The sequence below is a fragment of the Dermochelys coriacea genome, chromosome 14 (genome assembly GCF_009764565.3).
Source record: "Dermochelys coriacea isolate rDerCor1 chromosome 14, rDerCor1.pri.v4, whole genome shotgun sequence".
In the NCBI taxonomy this organism is placed as follows: Eukaryota; Metazoa; Chordata; order Testudines; family Dermochelyidae; genus Dermochelys; species Dermochelys coriacea.
In genome coordinates this window covers 34,063,558-34,083,693 of record NC_050081.1, presented here as the reverse complement: position 1 = coordinate 34,083,693, position 20,136 = coordinate 34,063,558, and the positions used below count along the sequence as shown (strand labels likewise).

The following is a 20,136-nucleotide window of genomic DNA, read 5'->3' as shown; positions in this document are numbered from 1 at the left end:
CTCGCGTTCCGAAGCACGGGAGGCTCGCAGGACCTCCTGAAACATGTCTTCCCTTGTCCTCTTCTTTCTCCTCCTCACCTGGCCCAGCCGCTCCTCTGGGGTGGATGGAGAGGCCCTCAAGGCCGCATTTGCAGCTGCTAAAGAAATAATGGACAGAGGTACCGTTGCCAGTGCATTTACTCCCCTTGATCAAAACAAGTTACAAGCACAACATCCTCACTTCCCCTTGGGACTTGGAGCACAGTGGCAGCCCCACCCATGGCGAGTATGGCCAGGGGGTGGAGTGGGAGTTGGGACAATAAGGAGGCAGTAGCACTGGGGCACCAGTACAAGCAGATAGGGCTATTGTACTGCATACAAGCCCCATTTCCACAGGTGGTGTAGCTGATCTCTCACTCCAGAGAGTAACAGGCTGAAAGGGAACAGCTCCTGGCTGCAGACCGAGTCACTATGCTGCTAGCCTGTGCGCTGCAATGGTGCCTGATGAAGTAATTGCTGAGTGGCGTGGCAAAGCGTCCTACCACAGGGGAAGAAACAAAGCAGCCCTCCCAAGAAACCTTCGGCAGAGGACTGCAGACTACCTCCCAGAAAAGTTTCCTAGAGAGCTCTATGGAGGATTCACAGGACATCCTGGAGTGAATAAACAAACTATGCTGAAGGGCCCCCTCTGCCTAATTGTACAGGGGAATGAGAAGCAGATAGCAACTGTACCTCTCTTGGTTATTTCACTTCCTTTTCTAGCCTATTAAAAAAAAGCTGTACATGAGCAGATGTATCTCTGCAGTACTGAAGCAAACTGAGTACTTACCAGAGGTTCCCTCCCCTGCATCAGGCTCACCGGGGCTGGACTGCTGGGACTGGCTAGACTGCTCAGGAGTCAAAAAGAAGTCCTGGCTCGCCACGCCGCCGGATCCTCCTGTCGCCTGTCCCCCATACTCCTCCTCCTCCTCTTCCTCCTCTTCCTTGATCATCACCTCGATCTCAGGGTTCACCCCAATGCCCTGTGACTCCAGGTCCCCCAAAGTATCCATGGGACGCTTGGCGGTGGAGGTGGAGTCGCCATCGATGATAGCATGCAGCTCCTTGTAGAAGCGGCATGTCTGAGGCTCCGCCCCGGAGCGACTATTTGCCTCCTTTGCCTTCTGGTACGCCTGCCGCAGCTCCTTGATTTTTACGCGGCACTGCTGCGGGTCCCTGTCGTAGCCCTTCTCCTCCATGCCCCGAGCAATCTGGCTGTAGATGTCGAAGTTCCTACGGCTGTTTCGGAGCTGTGCCTGCACGTCATCCTGTCCCCATAGGCCCAGGAGATCCACCACCTCCGGCGTACTCCAGGCAGGAGCCCGTCTTCCGCGTGGAGCTGGCATGCTCAGCTGGGCAGTTGCTAGGTGAGCTCTCCACGCTGAGCAAACAGGAAGAGCAATTTCAAAAATTCCCAGGCTTTAAAAAGGGAGGGGCATGTACCTGGCTGCCAAGCAGCAGAGTTCAAAACCGTGACCAGAGCAGTCACTGTGGGGCATTGTGGGACACCTCCCGGATGCCACTGAAGTTGACATAAGCAATGCAGTGATTACACTGACACTGCGTCACTCTAAGCGCTATGCCTCTTGGTGAGGTGGATTTATTAGGCTGGTGAAGCGGGCGAGTTAAAGCAGTGGGAAGAACATTGTATTGTAGACATCTCCATAATGAGGCAGCTTATGTCGACCTAACTCTGTAGCGTACACAAAGCCTCAGAAACTGGATTCTACCTCCACATCCCATCCAAACGCTCCTAGGGAAGTAAAGTCAGGGAGGAAACTCCTGACAACTAACAGGATGGGTGGGAAGCCACAACTGATATTTGCCTTGATGCCACGAAACCTGCTGATTGCAGCCCTGACCTAGGTGGGACGGGGCAGAACTGGGGACTCTTGCTCACAGCACATTTTTAGGAGTCGAGGCTTTTTCCTTCACTCACCAGATGGTTTCTCTGTCAGTTTCACAGACTCCTCACCAGTGTGGGTGCCTCTCAGGATCTCCCTTTCCTTGGAGGCCTAGAGATCCCCTGGTTCTTCCCCTCGTTTCAACTCGGTGATCAGCTCAGGTGTGGTAATGGGGAATCCTGCACAGGGGATAAAATCAGGCAAGATCAGGGTGCATGGAGCCTTGGTAGAGTATCATTCCCTGAGTTTAACCTGACCCTACATGGGACTGTGGTAACTCCGACCCCTTGGGAGCAGCAGATATCTGGGGGCGGTGGGATGTTGTCATGCCCTCACTAGGAGTTCTCAGGATAGGTGCGCTCTGGGGGGATTTGCTGACACACACACATACACTCCTCAGATGTTAAACTCCTGCCTATTTCCAAGCATGCAGCACCAAGAACCTTCCCCACGGATGGAGCTAGTCCCAAGATGGCAGGTGAACGGTGTGTGAAGGAGAAACAATACAGGCAGGACAATACCCTGCTTCTGGCCCCTTGAAAGCTGGGGAGATGGAGATGAATTAGCATGTCCATTAGGTTTCTGCCTCCCCTGTTCCCTTCAAGGGGATATGGAGATGAAAGTGTCTCTCACACTGGAGCTGTGGACTATGCGACCCATTCTCCCCAAATCCAACTGCGCAGGGAAGAACCTGACCAGATTCAGAAATGCAGACCTCACAGCTTCTAATAGCTGAGAGCACAGGAATCCCTTACCCAGCAAGATTTCAGTCTCATAATTCTCCTGCATGATGTCCCTATAGGGGGCTCTCTGACTGGAGTCCAGCAGAGCCCTCTGCCCCTTGTTGAAATACACAGTTACATCCTTGAAGGTCACCGAACCCTGAAATAACATCAGTTTCTCCCCTCAGTGCCTGCTACCAACTAATCCTGTCCCAAGCAGGGGACAAGGACCGGAATCCCAAGACCTTCATATTTCATGGTAGCCTCTGGCTACTGGGAAATATGGTAGCCTCTGGCTAGTGGGTTCAGGCTTCAGCACTGAGAATCTGGTCAGTTTTCCTAGCCCTGTCCATGGGGTTTTCCCTAGGGTTACCATACACCTGGGTTTTCCCAGACATGACATCTTTTTTGGCCCTCTGATCTCCATCCGGGCAGATTTTTGAAATATGAACAAATATCTGTGATTTTTTCCTGGCTCATCCTTTTTCCAGCACTGAATCTGGATGAACTGCTATTCCTGGCGTGCCCCAACAGCGCCATGCATGTTAACTGGTTTTCTCATCCTTACTTCTGTGCTGCCGGTGTTGGCCGCGGCACTGCCTTCAGAGCTAGCAGAGAGCGGCAGCTGCTGGCTGGGCACCCAGCCCTGAAAGCAGTGCCGCCACCAGCAGCAGCCCAGAAATAAGGATGGCATGATATCGACTGCTGAGTTGCTGAAAGGGATCCTGTTTGTACAGCTCAACTTCAGGCACACATCTGGCAAAGACATTCATGGCTACTTGATGAGCAATCAACCACTGCTGAGAAAGATACGCTCTACAGAGACATATTCACGGGCACAGCAGGAAGACACGCAGTAGAAAAGGACTGACTGCATGCAAAGAGGTACATTTAAATTTGATTTACATTCATATTTGAGGCCATTTACGCTTGTTGTTTATAAATGTTAGCTATTCAAAGCGGAAAGAAACCGTACAGTCAAAATAGAACTCCCCCCACCCCTCCCCTCTGTTTGGGAACTTGAAATATGGTAACTGTAGCATTCCCTCTTTCAGAAATGGGGGACTGTTCATGCCCTGCCAATGGGCCTGTTCTGAAAATCAGGCCCAGGTTGAACATGTCCCAGCAGGCTTACCGCACCGTGTCCCCTCCCTGTCTCACCCTGTGTATTTCCTCCCCTCCCCCTTCACAACAACCCACCCTGCAGATCCCTGAAAATCCCCTACCTGAGCTGGCTCCACCACAGCCACTTCCCTTCCCTGTTTCCTAGGAGGATGGGACCATCAGGAGCGAAATGTGGATGTGATTCCTCAGCCTGTCAGGGCGAGAGGGGAGATGGGGGAGGTTTCAGAAGGAGCTTGAGTCTATTTCACACCCTGATTCCCCCCAGGCTCCCTCCCTGCAGACAGACGTTCTGGACTCTGCCATGCTGGGAAAATGCTTAGCTTAAAAAACCCTCAGTCACTTTATTACAACACAGACCCGGCCCCTCCCACCAGCACTGAACCCACCGGGACACTTTTAACCCCCCGCCCCCAGGGACAGAATCTCTAAGACAAATGATAGGAAAGGGCAGAATCAAAGGAGCCACTTTGGGGGGTTCCCCCCCTGACACTGGCCCTGAGGACAGCACGTATCCCCAGCAGCATGGGGACTCAGACAGGGCAAAACCCGGCTTTTCCTCTGTCAGCTCCTCCCCTTGTTCCCAGGAGAGTCAGTCTGCCCAGGGGTGATGCAGGGAATGGATCCCGGCGGGTCAGGAAACTGGGAACCTCGCTCCCCATTTCTTGCTCCTGCTGCCCCTTTCAATCTCCTTCCCTCTCCCTGGGAGAACTGGTGACTGTCCTGTTCCCATGGGCGTTTGCTCGCCATTGAGAGAGCGGGTGTGGTTCTGAGGGCAGTACCTCTGGGAGCTGCAGACATATAGGGAGCCCCTCCCCTTCTGGTACAAACTCACCAGCGGAATGTCACTTTCCTGCCTGGCCTCAGCCCTTTCCCCCAGGTTTCTCTCCTCACTTGCAGGCTCTGACTCAGGAGCTGATGTTGGCAGAGCCCAGGACAGCCCCAGGGGCCTAGTTCCCGGCACTGGGGAAAGTCCCCACCTGAGCTGGGCACAGAGGGAGCTATAATGACAGTCTCTCCCTGACACAGACTCTGCTGAGGAAGCAGCAGCTGCTCAGTCTAGGCTCCCAGATCATAAGGGAGGAGGCAGAAGCATCTAGTATTTTTCCCAGGAATTGATATTTGGGGAGTGTTCAAATTTACAGGAAGGATGAGGGCCAAGAAGTGAAACCGTGAGGGTAAAGGTGGGCTGTATTGCATCATACTAAAAACTGATTGTGAAACGTTTTTTTCATTTAATTAGATTTAACTCCGGTTGTAAAAAATTAAAATTGGCTACTCAAGCCTTCTATGAAGCACAACATCTACATCCTTCTTCGTTTCTTGCTATAATTTTGCACAACTCTGTTAGTGAACTTCTTGAATGCAATGCGTTCATCTTTGGTGACTTCCTTTGTGTACAGAACTTCCAGTCCTTCAAGTGATATGCTCATTAGTTCATTCACATGATCAGGCAGAAGGCGACTTCTTTCAGAAGATAAAATTCTATTCAATGATGAAGAACACTCAACTGTAGCTGTTGTGACTGGGAGTAGCAAGAGATGAATTCTTACTTCTTTCAGCCCAGGAAACGTAGCATAAAATGACGATAAAAAAGAAGCTGAAGTGCAATCTTCATTCATTTATCGTATGACATTCCATTCTGTGTTCAAATTCTCTATTCTGTCCTGATTGCATCTCAGCCCCATTTCTGGTAGTGCATCACTCCACTCAACTGTCGGTGTTTTATAAGATAGGCATCTGTAAAAGACTGAATGGAATCCAGAAGTCTCTGTTGTAGATTTGTAAGAATCAAGTCTGTGTACTTTTTCAGCTGGCTTAACAAACACTTCTTCTCCCCTTCACTTAAGGATTCAACGTAAGTGCCTTCATTAGTCAACTTCTGGACTGAAGTCTTTGCTTCTTCCAGTACGTTTTCAATGGATATCTCTCTGATTGATCCAAGTATAACTTCTATTGCTGGACAAAGGTCTACTAGTGTTGTAGCAGATGCCTGGATGACATTGTTTAATGATCCAAGTGGTTTTAACAGTAGACTTACAAGAGAGAGAATGGTGATTGTCTTCTCTGAACGTAGTAGCAAAAGTAGTCCACCCACCTCACTACTTAGATCCATCCCATTGTGGTAGATACTTTCCAAACTCAGTAATAATGGTAGCAGTAATTTTAAGACAACAGCCAAGAATCACTCATGAGAAAACCAGTAGGATTTCCCAGGTTGGACTAATCTGAACTTCAGTCCCGGAGCATCTTCTAGTTTTTTCAAGACGTTCAGTCTTTTTGGACTTTTGTTGAAAAAGAGAGTATAACAAAGGCATTAAATTTATGGCTTTTTAAATGTCTTTTGAAGATTCTGCAGCTCGTACTAGTGCTAGTTGAGTAGATCATAGAATCACCGGTCTGGAAGGAACCTCGAGAGGTCTTCTAAGTCCAGTCCCCTGTATTCAAGGCAGGAAGAGAGTATTATCTAAGACTATCCCTGACAGGTGTTTGTCTAACCTGCTCTTAAAAACCTCCAGTGAAGGTAATTCCACAACCTCTCTAGACAATTTATTTCAGTGCTTAACTACCCAGGCAGTTAGGAAGTTTTTTCTGATGTGCAAGCTAAACTTCCCTTGCTGCAATTTCAGCCCAATTGGTTTTTATGTTATCCTCAGAGGTTAAAGAGAACATTTTTTTCTCCCTCCTCCTTGTAACAACCTTTTGTTTACTTGAAAACTTATCATGTCCCCTCTCGGTCTTCTCTTTTCCAGACTAAACAAACCCAGGTTTTTCAGTCTTCCCTCATAGATCATGTTTTCCAGACTTTTAATTTTTTTTTTGTCTTTCTCTGGACTTTCTCCAGTATGTCCACATCTTTCCTGAAATGTGGCGCCCAGAACTGGACACAATATTCCAGTTGAGGCCGTATCAGTACAAAATAGAGCAGAAGAATTACTTCTTGTGTCTTGCTTACAACACTTGTGCTAATACATCCCAGAATATTTGCTTTTTTTGCAACAGTGTAACATTGTTAACTCATATTTAGCTTGTGATCCCCTGTGACCCCCCAGATCACTTTCCGCAGTACTCCTTCCTAGGCAGTCATTTCCCATTTTGTATGTGTGCAATTGATTACGCCTTCCTAAATGGAGTACTTTGCATTTATACTTATTGAATTTCATCCTATTTACTTCAGACCATTTCTCCAGTTTTTCCACATCATTTGGAATTTTAATCCTATCCTCCAAAGCACTTGCAACCCCTCCCAGCTTGGTGCCATCTGCAAACTTTATAAGTGCACTCTCTGTGCCTTTATCTATATCACTGATGAAGATGTTCGAACAGAACCGAACCCAAGGGCAACCCCTGTGGAACCCTGCTTGATATGCCCTTCCAGCTTGACTGTGAACCACTGATGATTACTCTCTGGGGATAGTTTTCCCAACCAATTATGTACCCACCTTATAGTCGTTCCATCTAAGTTGTATTTCCCTAGTTTGTTTATCAGAAGGTCATGCAAGACACTATCAAAAGCCTTACTAAAGACAAGATATACCAACTACTGCTTCCCCCCATCCAAGGGTTTGTTATCTTGTCAAAGAAAGCTATTAGGTTGGTCTGACATGCTTTGTTCTTGAAAAACCCATGCTGTTACTTATCAATTTATTATCTCCTAGTTGTTTGCAAATTGATTCCTTAATTATTTGCTCCATTATCTTTCTGGGTACTGCACATAAGATGGCCTCTGCAGTGTTTATAGGAAATATTAGGGATACACTTTTCTCTGAGCAAAGCTCATACTCCATGTCTTCCAGGGAAGTTCACAGCTCCCCATCAAATGCACAAGCAGGCCTCTGTTTGGGGTCCAATTTACTAGCATTTAACTCTTCTAAGATGTGGGTTGTCACAGATGCAGCCAATGTGTCTTCTATAACCTGAAGATCTAGAAATGTATCTACGGGCCTACCACTAACATCATGATAATCTAAACAATGACTTAATGCCCATTTGAATGAGTGCATTCATCAATCATGTATGCAAATGTTTTAAAATGATGAGTTCTTCACTTTTTCCAACTGCTGAGTCTTTCACCGTCGCACTGCATGCTTCTAACCAGTCAGTTGAGTTTCTTGCAGAAAGATAGTGAGCATTTGCTGGTCTTGTTTGGAACCAGTGTCCAACTTCCAGATTAACAAATGACAATGCATTTAACAGTGGCCTTCAGTTTGTAGTGTGTGGTATCTCTTGCTTAAATACAAAGTATGGTGTGTGACAGCCATGTTTGTTCACATGAACCGTGTTGTGCCTCCAGCATTCTTAACAGCCTCATTAAGTACTTCTGGCTTTGACAATGACCAACAAACATTGGGATTTAGGTTGGGGAGACATTGTTTCTTTAGTAGGTAGCTGTATTTGTGCTTCGGGCTGTTTAGATGTTGAAACACCACTTGAACCTTCAGGTGACATGTTGGCATATTCTTGGTATGTTTGTCATCTTAGTCAGTTTGACCACTGAAGGGGGTGATGGCAGAGTTGGGGGTGTAGAGAAATCCCTGGAAGCATCTGACCCAGGAAGCTCAACTAACTCTAGGGCTCTAATATCATGAGCAGAGAAAGACACAGACACCAGCCTCCTCTGCCTTAGGGCATGTCTTCATTGGCAGCGCTTTAACATGGCTTGTGTAGTCGTGGCACAGCGCTGGGAGAGAGCTCTCCCAGCACTCTAAAAAAAAAAAAAAAAAACTCACCTCCATGAGGGGCGTAGCTCCCAGCGCTGGTGCACTGTCTATACTGGCATGTTACAGTGCTGAAACTTGCAGCACTCAGAGGGGTGTTTTTTCATATCCCTGACCAAGAAAGTTGCAGCGCTGTAAAGTACCAGTGTAGATAAGCCCTTGGCAATAACCAGCTTTCCCCCTCCCCTCCACCCCCTTATGACTGAGCCTCCCTGGGTTGGGGTTGTCCTGGCAGCCCCCATGGACAGTTCAACAGCTGCAGATTTCATTTGCCCACCAGGACTCACACCAGAACAGAACCAGAGAACCAGGTTGAACCAATATGCTTAACTAAACTGGAACCAGACTTAAACCATCATTTTTCCTCTTACTCAGTGAATCTGAATCAAACTTGGGAGGGAAAAAATGGTTACCAGTTAAAAAGTTTCAGCAATTTTTCAGCTCAATAATTGAAATAAAATAAAAGCTACTCTGATCTTACTAAAAAAGAAAAGGAGTACTTGTGGCACCTTAGAGACTAACAAATTTATTAGAGCATAATGTAGCTCACGAAAACTTATGCTCTAATAAATTTGTTAGTCTCTAAGGTGCCACAAGTACTCCTTTTCTTTTTATGAATACAGACTAACACGGCTGCTACTCTGAAATCTGATCTTACTATCATTATAAAAAATAAAACAACACACTGGCATGTGATTGCTACCAGAATGGCATGCCTCAGTAGAAGAAGAGAAGGTGGCAGCCAACAGGAGCAGGGAGGGAGATGAGAGAAAAGAAGTGGGGGGCACCCCGGTCCCAGAAGTTAACAATAACTCTTCAAGCCCAAGTTAAAAGGCTGCTCAACTCTTCTTCTTAGACAGAACTTCTCTCCTGCACCCTCACCCCCTGGTGCAGCTCCTCCCTCCAACTGCCCCACCTGACACAGGCCCCATGCCCCAAATACAGTTCCCCACTGAAGCAAGCTGCAGGGGCCCCCCTTCTGGGACACTGCCTGGTAACGAAACCATTTTGGGGTGTATTGAACCAGGAACTAAACACACTGACTGCCACTGAACCCGAACCAAACCCCAATTCCACTCCTTGCGGCTCGCAGTGACTTTGGTTTGATCCTGAATCCTGCACCGAAATCAGACCAGCCCCTGTTCAGTCCTGTCAACCCCAGGAGTCAGACCCCCCCACCCCCCAAATAATGAGATGGTCTTTAAACTAGGAGCAGAGAATGTGCAGAGGGGTGGGGGAGGGATTGCGTGTGGACATTTGCCTTGTAAATTTTCAGCCCTTCCGTAAAGTCTCCTGCTTTCTTCCCCCCCCCCCCCCGGCCCCCCGGCTTGTTTGACCATTTCTGGGAGGGCAGGGGGAGACTCTCTGGTTGCTGGGCGGGGCAGCCTGTCACCCTCTCCTATCCCATGGGGCGGGGGAGCTGCCTTGTGTCTCTCCCCTCCCCTCCCCCTGTCAGTCTCCTCTTGCTCTCAGTCTCCCTCCAGCCTCCCCACATCCCCCCCCTTTCCCTCGCAGTGACCCCCCCTCACATCCTCCCTCCACTCCAGCCTCGCTGCCCCCCCCAGCCCCATCGTTCCCCCTCTGCCCCCTGAATCGCCCCATCCTCCCTTCCGTGCAACCACCGCCCCCTGCCTCCCTGGCCCCCCCTTACCCACACCCCGCCCCTCTTCAGTCCCCCTCTGCCCCCCACCCCGTGTCGCTTCCCCCCGCCCTGCACACAATGGGACTTGGGGGCCATCTTTCCTAGATACACACACAGGGAATCGCAGCCGGCTCCGCGGGGAGCAGCCCGGGGGGGGGCGGGTCTCCCTTACCTTCCCTCCGAGCGGGGCCCCCCGGGGCAGGGGCCGGGCCGGGAAGGGGGCCCTGGCCGGGCTGGGGGCTCTGCCCTGGGGGAGGCTCCCGGGGAGCCGCGGGAAGGGCCCGGCTGGAGATTCCCCTCTCCCGGCTGCAGCCAGGGCTCCGGGCTCCCAGCACCAGCCGCCGGGGCTCGGGGATCTCGCCGGGAGCCAGCGGCCGCGATTCTCCCCGAGCGGAGCCAAAGCCCAGGCCGGAGCGGGCCTGGCAGGAGGCGGGGAATCCCCGGGCCAACCCTTCCGGAGGCTCCGTGTAGCCAGCTCATCCAAAGACATACGCCGAGCCTCTCTCCGCTGCCTGATTGGCGCGCTCACCTGCCTATCACAACCCCCAGCTGTCTGATTGGTACTGGAGGGAACGTCCCGCCTTCTCCTTATTATACTTCAGCCATCTCAGGCGAGCGGGAGGAGGGCTTCCGCCTGGGAAGGATGTTTAAAGGTGCGTTCGGCTCTGCTCGATGATTGGCTCAGTGCGAAGAGCAAAGCGGGCTGTGATTGGAGGATAGACCAGGTACTTCCCCGCCCTCCTTTGTTACGCTGGGCCTGGGCCACGTGGGTGATTGACAGTCCTGGATCTTTGCCATCTCAGCGCTGGGGGTGGTGTTCAAGCAGGTTGTAGGGACCAGCTCCAGACCAGCAGTATCAGGGCAGTGAGGATGTCAGGCTTGTGCTGGGAGGGGTGGTTATGGGGGAGGCCGCTAAGGCAAATTTTGGAAAAAGAAACTGAGTACTTGTGGCACCTTAGAGACTAATAAATTTGTTAGTTTCTAAGGTGCCACAAGTACTCAGTTTCTTTTTGTCAATACAGACTAACACGGCTGCTACTCTGAAACCTGCAAATTTTGGAGTGGCTACAGCCCCCACCAGCTCCCCTGCCCAGCGCTGCCCCTGTCAGCAAGGCTAAAAACACGTGGGTTGGGGTAAAGGGAAACGAGTATAAAGTTCACCTTTACTGAGTGCTGTTTGTATTTGCAGGCACTTCCCAGCTCTTTTTGCTGACCAAGCCAGTGTGTTCCCAGCTCTAGAAGGCAATCAAATATTGAATGTCTTTGCTGCCCATTTTACAAATAACTTAAAAAGAAGTTGCATAAGATCACTGAAATCAAAATGGGGAATAGGACCACAGTCTCCAACAGGGAAGCCCCAGGTCTTAGCCAGTCAGCTCCACTAGCTTTATTCTGAAAGCATCAGATATGTGTTTTGGTTCTCCTGTCGCTATCTGCTAGACTTCACCAGAGCCAGCAATAAGAGCTGGGAGTCCTGATCACAAATGTGCTATGGCTGACTAGCAAATACTTGTGTAACCCACAGGCAAAGTGGCAGCTGGTCCACTCACAGCAATTATTCCCATATCTGAAGTGGTGGGGTGTTCAGTGGGGATCTGCAAAGACATGATTCAAATCCTGTAGCAGAACCATGGAGGGGAACTTTGTAGTTCAGTGTGGTTTGCATTGGTTTTGTTTTTGTTTCTTTAAAAAAATCTTTGTCGGTGGGGATCCAGATGACTGGGCTCGGGTTGCCGGAGGCTGTGGATTTTGGGGGGCTGTGTTGCAGTCCATTTCACACTAGAGGCAGGTAGTGGGAAGGTGCCTCAAACCTGGAAGCGTCATACTGTTCATCCATCTTGTTTTAAGAGCATTAGCATTGGCAATGGGAAACAGTTGTACCCAATACTGGGGCTGCAACTGAGTCCTTGAGATAGTTATAGCTCTTTGGAAGGGAGACAGTGATTGGTGGGTCTCTGGAGATTTAATAAATAAATAAAGAGCAGAGTTAATTAACTGATCTGGTTCCCCTTTGAAAGTAGTGGAAAGATTCCTAATCACTTCAAAGGGCTTTGGATTAATTCCTAAGTGACTTGGTCAGTCACCCAGAGTGAAATTCACTTCACTTCACTTCAGCAGCCAGGTTCTCTGCAGATAAAGCACAGGGGGGATTAGGAAAGTGAAATACACCCCCATCCTGAGACCAGGACATAGGACTCCAGCATTAGAAGGCTGAATGCAGCCCCTCTGCATCACTTGGTGGTGCTGGTTTCCTCTTCCATGGGGCAGAGGGGCTGCTTCCAGGTTTGGAGTTAAGTCAGGATGGGGATTGCACTGGCTCCCCAGGCTGTGGATGGGTTTCACCCAGAGGGGCAGAGCAGGAACAGGGGATCCTTCGTCCTGTGCTCAGGTCGATACAGCACAGGTCTTCCTGAACAGAGCACAGACTCTGCTAAAGCACAGGCCCAAGGGAGATGGGAGAACTTGTTAGGTACTGTACTGCCTGAATGTGCTAGAAACTCCTCAGTAGTTACAGGCTCCCTGTCAGTTAAAGTCAGTCCAGACGTTGCCTTTTTAGTGAAGTCTTTCAACTTTTATCCTAAGCTACAAATCATAGCCGCCGACTCCGTGGGTGCTGCGAGGCTGGAGCACCCGCAGGGAAAAATTAGTGGGTGCTCCGCACTCACCAGCAGCCAAGCTGCCCCCACGCCCCTCCCCAGAGCGTGCGGCATGCCCACTCCTCCCCCTCCCAGCGCTTTCTGCCCACCGCCTAACAGCTGTTTGGCGGCCCTTAGGACTTTCGAGGAGTGGGGACGCGGCACACTCGGGGGAGGAGGTGGTAAAGAGGGGAGCAGGGGCAGGGACTTGGGGGAAGGTGGTGGAATTGGGGTGGGGTGAGGGTGGTGCGGGGGCGGGGCCGTGGGTCGAGCACCCATGGGGCAGAGGGGAAGTCGGTGCCTATGCTACAAATTGTCCCATCTGAGTGTCTGGGTCCATCTGTCCTCAGTGATTTTACCTCTAATGATTTTAATCAGCAGGTGAATGCCCCCTTTGTACTGCAGCTGTGCGGTGAGTGTGAAAGAGCAAAGATTGTATTGGTATGAAGGGGGAAATATAGGCCTTTGTTATATAAACAAAGTGATAGTCTATCTGGGGTCTCATTGCCAGGAGGATCAGCCTAACCCCCAGTTTAAGGGGAACAGACCCCAGAGTTATTTTATTATGCTATCATAGATTCATAGATACTAAGGTCAGAAGGGACCATTCTGATCATCTAGTCCGACCTCCTGCACAGTGCAGGCCACAGAATCTCACCCACCCACTCCTACAAAAAACCTCACCTATGTCTGAGCTACTGAAGTCCTTAAATCATGGTTTAAAGACTTCAAGGAGCAGAGAAGCCTCCCTCAACTCACCCATGCCCCATGCTACAGAGGAAGGTGAAAAACCTCCTATCCTTCCCAGAGAGTTTCTGCTGCTTTTCTTCATGCCTGTATCAATTTCCCCCTCCTTGCATCCATTATTTTAAGCCAACACAAGTGAAATCCAGGAGCAGTGGGGAGGAGACCGGGGAGATAAATTCCTCAGTCTGGGCCATTTGCAGCTCTTGGTGCCAATGTCATGATTCCCAGAATGCTTTGAACAGTAGCCGCATTGGTGGGGACAGGTCTCTGCACCCATGCACAGAAAAAAGGAAAAACAAGGTTTGTGGCAGATACCAAGCTTGAAACTCCATCAAAGAAAATGAAAAGGGGCAAAATGGAGGAGGAGCGTTGGGAAGAGGGTGAGAATTGTACCTGCTGACTGCAACTGCCCCCTCCCCACCTGGCCTCAGGTCCCTTTAGACCTGGCTCACTCTGGTGCCTGTTCTTGGCCTGGCTACTACTTCTGTTCCCCTGCCAGTATCACCGCTTCTAGCAGAGTCCTGGCACTCTGCAGGGGGCAGCCAACGCCGGGGCTCCAGCACCCATACAAGGTCCAGGATAAATAGAGAACTCCAGTCTGTCAGGCTCTCAGTGTATTTGTCTATTTCAGCTGCAAGAGGGGAATCTAGGGCCAGACTGAGGGGGCCTGGGATAGCCTCGGGAGCAGCTTCCTGGGCCCAGGAAAAGGAAGTTGCCCATGGTGGGAAGGAAGCACTGACTAGAGATGCTCTTGGGGATGCAAGTAGTTACACTGGCTGCTCTGTAGCTGGCCACATCTCCAGGAGTTATCAGTTGGCTGCGATCCACTGAAGTCAATGAAACCTTGCAGCTGGGAATCGGGTTCAGTGTTACTGCTATTGCATCACATTGGCTACCCTGTTGCAGCTATGTAAGACAAACTGGCCACTGAGCTGTAATTTAGCTACCCCAGGCCCTGATGCTCCCTGGCAGCCAGATGCAGGGTTCTAGCTTTTTAAATGAGAAGCAGAGAAAAAATAAATCCTTACCCCTTGCAGCGGGGGAGGGGGTCAAACATATTCACAGTTTGGACTCCATCTTAGAAAGATTGACCCTTGGAGCAGCTCCCCTCCCATTAACACCCCTGTGGCTACCACAGCAATTGCTGATGGGTGGCAGAAATGCAAACAACGTGTTTCACGTACTTTAGTTCCCTTTAAATATAAGTTCCCAACTGGAAAGTAGGAAAATCAGCACCATGTGGCCAGCAGAGCTCCCAAGTAACTGAATTAATGGGACGTTCACTATTTGCACTAATTTCAGCTGCTTTTTCTGTTGTGCTTCAAAAGCAGGCAGCCTTTCATAGATACGTGAGACAAACTCTTCTACCAGCAAATATCCGGTACCAATGACAAAGTGCAACAAAGTAGGAGCTAAAAATCCATGAGCTCAAATATCACCACAACCCCAACCCGAGTAACTAGAGAAGTATTAGACACTTTCTCCTCCAGATTACAAGTTAATTGAGTGGCTGCACAAGGTCACTTCAGGTGGAACTAGGAAGAGAGTCTCCAATATGGAAAGTCCAGGCAGGAGCTGTTTATTTCTACTGCCTTTTGGGATGAATGCATACAATAGATACGATCTGGTTACCTGTCACTACCCTCCACTGCATAATGGAGCCAGGAAGAGAACCCTGGAGCTCTGATCTCTAATATTCTTATCTGTCTAGTAAGTATTTGTGTACCTGCTGGCACAGTGTGTGTCAAGTCCCCCTCTGGTGATTGGCCTCAGAAATAATGGCAATTTCTCCTGAAGTTCAAGTGGTGGGAACATGTGCTGAGGACTGGGGAGGCTGTACAACAAATCCTGATGCTGTGGGAGTGGGGATTGTGTGGTTCTATTTGAGCTATCTATTAGTTTTCTTTTTTTAATAGTTTATTTCATTACCACAATAGTTAAAACCATTATAATCTGTTGATTATCAGGCGATGTGCCATAAAATCCAAGTATTCCAGATTGCAAACATCTGTCATGCACTTTGATTGCTGGTGTCACACACGGGTAGGTTTGGAAGGTGAGAAGTAAAGTAACCCAATCAGCTCTTTCCAGAGCACAGCTGAACAATTCCTGACATACATGTTTATATAAAGCACATGGCCCAAAGTGCAGGCTGGAGAGCAGCATATTATAGTAAGGTCCAGACTATCATCATAGTGACATGGGGTATCCTCACTGGGGTCAGGTTGACACACACAACTGGCAGGGGTGGAATCCCATGTCTGCCTTCAAAAGTCACAGCTGGGAAATTAAAGGGAAACAGACAAGAAGCATATTTTTATGTTTCATTTTCCTTAAGTAAATAGGCTGAAAAGGAGCTGATCAGGAACTTTCATAACCAGAACACAGGGTAAAAATTTGAAATGTTTTTCTGAAAGGTACCAAGTGGAAATACTGTCCATGAACTATGATGTGGAATTAATGTTACAGTCTCACTTTCAGGAACATTTTGGTCTCAAGTAATGGTCTCAAGTTGCAGTGGGGGAGGTTTAGGTTGGATATTAGGAAAAACTTTTTCACTAGGAGGGTGGTGAAGCACTGGAATGCGTTACTTAGGGAGGTGGTGGAATCTTCTTCCTTAGAAGTTTTTAAGGTCAGGCTTGACAAAGCCCTGGCAGGGATGATTTAGTTGGGGATTGGTCCTGCTTTGGGCAGGGGGTTGGACTAGATGACCTCCTGAGGTCCCTTCCAACCCTGATATTCTATGATTTTATAGATCTCCATCTCCCTCTCATGTTCTTTCCTTTGTCCTTTTCTTTCATTTAATCCAGTTTTACCCATTGTTTTCTCCAGCACTTGTTCTCCATCTGTTTATTTCTCGGAGTCTCCCTAACTCTTCTCTAATCCATGTCACTGATCATACCAACTCATGTGCCAAGTTTTCTCTGCTGAATTTATCCCCTCCCCGCTTGATGACCCCTGAGTTTTCCCTTCTCAGGATGGTTTTGCCTTCACTCTTCTCATTTCAGCTTTCTCCTGGCTTCTCTCCTTATGCTTGTTTTACTTTATTTTCATTTTTTTACCATTTCATTTCTTCTCTCACCTCTGGTTAAACCTGCCCTGTATCAGACTCTCCCCTCTGCACAGCCACCGCTTCTTCATCCTGGTATATATCCCCACCCACAACTCCTTCCCACAGCAGCATCCCTTCCCAGGTGGCCTGTAGGTCACACTCCCCAATCCCTGGGTCTCCCTCTCCCAGGATCCCTGCTGGTACAGAACCTCCAGCTCCTTCCACCCTCAGGGACACAGTCTGAGCTGGGATCCCCATCCCACCCAGAGCGAGGGAGAGATTCTCTCCACACTGAATGAGCCCAGTGGGAAAGTGAAGATCAGGGCATTGCCACCAGCATCGATAAATGTCACCTGCCCCCGGTCACAGTCCAGACAAACCCAGATTCTGCTGGGGACCCGGTGCTGGGGCAGGAGGGTCACAGGGTAGGTGAGAGCCTGGAACTGGCCCACCCACTGCCCCACAGCCCAGATCCCGCTCTCATGGCTATGGCTGATCTCTCCCTTCCTCCTCACAGACTGTCTGGCCACCCCCCACAGCCCAGTATAGCCCACCTCCACCTCCCAGCAATGTCTCCCCGAGGTGAATCCCTTACAGGCCAGCACACAGTGCTTCTTGTCAAATCTCTCGCAGTTAATCCATATCTCATGCTTTTCGCATCCTCAGACAGGGCAAGGTCAGGATGAGCCGTGTCTGGATCCAGAGTCACATTCACTGGGGAGAGAGAATCAGAGCGTTAGGAGCAGAGCTTGGCGCTGGGGAGAGGCTGGGACCATTTCTCACATTCCCCAGCAGCCTCGTTCTGGCTGGGACAGTCCTGGATCCCAGGGAGCTGCCTCTGAACTGAGTACCTGAGACTGAACAGAGATGTCACGGGAGCTCCTCAGTCTCTGTAAGGAGACCCACTTCACTGGTTTCTCATTTGTTTGCAGAGGCTTCAGCTCCCAGCTTCCTGTTCTGGGGCTGCTCTATTGCCAGCAGCAGAGACACAGCCAGGAAGGTGTCAGAAGCTTTTATTGAGGAGGGAGCAGAGGTGGCAGGTACCAGATTTAAACCCTCAGACAACCTCCCTCCCCAATGCAGCCTCCATTCCCAGGCCAGGGAACAGAGGAAGATGCAACACTGGGGAAGAGCTACTGAAGACCAAAGAGTAGAAAGTGGCATTCGGTGGGATAGCCCCATCCCCAGCCTAGAGACAAAGGAGGAGCTGGCAGCGGCAGAGAGAGAGCATCTCCCCAGTCCAGGAAGCAGTGAGCAGCTCCAATGAGAGAGCCCAGCCCTGCCCAAAGGAAAGGCAGGATATTGGAGAAGAGCAATGGGGAAACCCCCTGCACTGGCACGAAGGAGAGGGATTTGTCAGCTCTCAGGGGAGGGAGCTCTCTACTCATTCCTCTCAATTTCATATTAAAAGTCTTGTGATTGCCTCTGAAAACCCCAGAGTCAGAGTTAAGGGTGTTTGGATGCTGCTCAGGGAGAGTGTTTCTGTGCATCAATGTGGATGTGAACGCAGCACCAATGTTGGTGTCAGGATTGTTTCTGTGACTTCAGCGTGGGATCGCCTCACTATTCAATGTGTTTATTTTTAGGGCTCTGTGTCATGGCAGGGTGTTGATTTGGTAACTTAGCTACAATCTCATGAAGATGTTTTCATGGGAATTTTCTCATAATTTAAACACAATCTCCAGCTGCAACCTCATCCTGTCCGAACAATCCCATTAAAGCCCTGTGCTAGCCATCCCGACTTTTTTGGCAAAAGTGGGCTGCAGAAGACCATGCAGGGGGGCGAGCAGCAATGCCAGCCCTGCGCAGGCGGGGATGTAGGGCTCAGGAGAGAGGCAAGCAGGGCTCAGTCTAGAAGCCAGTGCATGGGGGCAGGCAGCGCTTGGATGAGCAGCAACTCCAGCCCTGCTAGGGTGAGGGAGGGGAGGGCTAGCCCCACACAGTGTCCTATTATCCCTTTGGGAAATATCATCACCCTACCTCTTTTTGTCACCAGTGCAGACAGCAGAATCTGTAGGGGGAAAGGAGAAAAGAGATGAGATTTCAGGCTTTCATATTTATAAGAGTTCCTACTCTGAACTCCTAGAGCTGTGTTTTCATTTCATCATGACTGTGAAACAGACCGAGAGGCCCTGAGACACACTCGGGTATTTAATATAAAAAGGTCTGAAACCTTCTATTTCCTCTCTCAGGCATCTCCCAGAAATGGAACCAATATCCATGAAGCCTCACAACCATCCCAGGACAGACAATCTCTAAGAGAGTTTTAATTTTCCCTCATCTCCTTCCACCCTTCAGACTCCAGTTGATTTCTCCCATTTACTTGCTGCCTTTTGTCATAACCTAGACCCAGGTCATGCAAAGACTTTGACATAAAAGTAACTTTACCTACTTTAGTCTCTTTGATGCTAATGGGATGTTGAGAGGTTGAGAAGTCCTGGCTCTAATTGTAAGCTGTTGAGTCTATTTACTCAGCATCTCTATAGAGAGCAGCATGATGGGGCCCTCATCCTCCAAAGGCAGAAATAGGAATAATAATAAAATCACTTTATCCGTGTGGACATTGAGGCAGGGAGAAGGTTGGTACAAGGGTAATTTCTTATGCAGCAGTTTTGACAGACTGAGATTATGCGTTTATACTGAGTGACGTGGCCTGGTTAGCAGTTTGTTTGACATAAGAGAAATGTTTCCTTAAGTTGCCATGTTAAGTGATGTGTTCATAAGATCCTATGTGGGACAAGATGTTTTGGTCACACAATGTGCTTGGAGACAACAGACGCCCACAACATACTGCCAAGAAGCAGCTCCGGCAGCGCTTTAAAGTGCTCGGGGCTCACCGCAGCGGCTGGAGCCCTGTGGCCACTCGGGGTAGCGGCAGCCCGGCTTTGGTGGTGATTTAAAGGGCCTGGAACTCCCCGCAGTGGCCGGTGCACCGGACCCTTCAAATCCCCTCCCAAGCCCAGCTGCCAGAGCTCTGTGGCTCCAGCAGCCAGGCTCCAGTGGTGACTTAAAGGACCAGGAGCTTAGGCCGCCGCTCGGGGTAGCGGCAGCAGGGCTCCTGTGGTGATTTAAACGGCCCGGGGCTCCCCGCAGCGGCTAGAGCCCCGGTCCTTTAAATCACCACCGGGGAAGCCAGTCCGGCATGGCATACCAGCTCTTCCCGGCACACCGTACCAGACCGTACCGGCTTACTTTCACCTCTGGCTACAGCAAATCTTTTAGAAAGGCTCCGCTCTTTATTTAAACATTTTAGACTCATAGACTTTAAGGACAGAAGGGACCATCATGATCATCTAGTCTGACCTCCTGCACATTGCAGGCCACAGAACTTCACCCACCCACTCCTGCAATTCACCCCTAAACTCTGGCTGAGTTACCGAAGTCCTCAAATCATGATTTAAAGACTTCAACTTGCAGAGAATCCATAATTTACTTTAGTTTAAATCTGCAAGTGATCTGTGGCCCATACCATAGAGGAAGATAGAAAAACCCCAGGCTCTCTGCCAATCTGGCATGGGGGAAATTCCTTCAAGACCCCAAATATGGTGGTCAGTTAGATGCTGGGCATTTTGGCA

At 49.6% G+C, this 20,136-nt stretch overlaps 5 protein-coding genes across 6 annotated transcripts in view; 2 read left to right on the top strand and 3 right to left on the bottom strand.

The window, feature by feature from the left end:
- The window catches only part of LOC119843274 (zinc finger protein 850-like), a 1,382,451-nt gene extending 1,371,774 nt beyond the window's left edge, over positions 1-10,677 (bottom strand). The window contains exon 1 of the mRNA XM_043496623.1: positions 10,299-10,677. Coding sequence (XP_043352558.1) covers positions 10,299-10,606 — 308 coding nt within the window. The 5' untranslated portion in view covers positions 10,607-10,677. The remainder of the gene's footprint in view (positions 1-10,298) is intronic.
- LOC119843336 (butyrophilin subfamily 1 member A1-like) overlaps positions 1-20,136 on the bottom strand; it is a 1,931,986-nt gene that overhangs the window by 1,032,772 nt on the left and 879,078 nt on the right. The window lies entirely within an intron of this gene.
- Positions 1-20,136, top strand: part of LOC119843287 (zinc finger protein 850-like) — a 1,467,609-nt gene that overhangs the window by 1,159,138 nt on the left and 288,335 nt on the right. The window lies entirely within an intron of this gene.
- LOC119843319 (zinc finger protein RFP-like) overlaps positions 1-20,136 on the top strand; it is a 555,398-nt gene that overhangs the window by 322,360 nt on the left and 212,902 nt on the right. The gene's annotated exons all lie outside the window — the stretch shown is intronic.
- The window catches only part of LOC119843341 (E3 ubiquitin-protein ligase TRIM7-like), a 430,179-nt gene that overhangs the window by 342,344 nt on the left and 67,699 nt on the right, over positions 1-20,136 (bottom strand). The gene's annotated exons all lie outside the window — the stretch shown is intronic.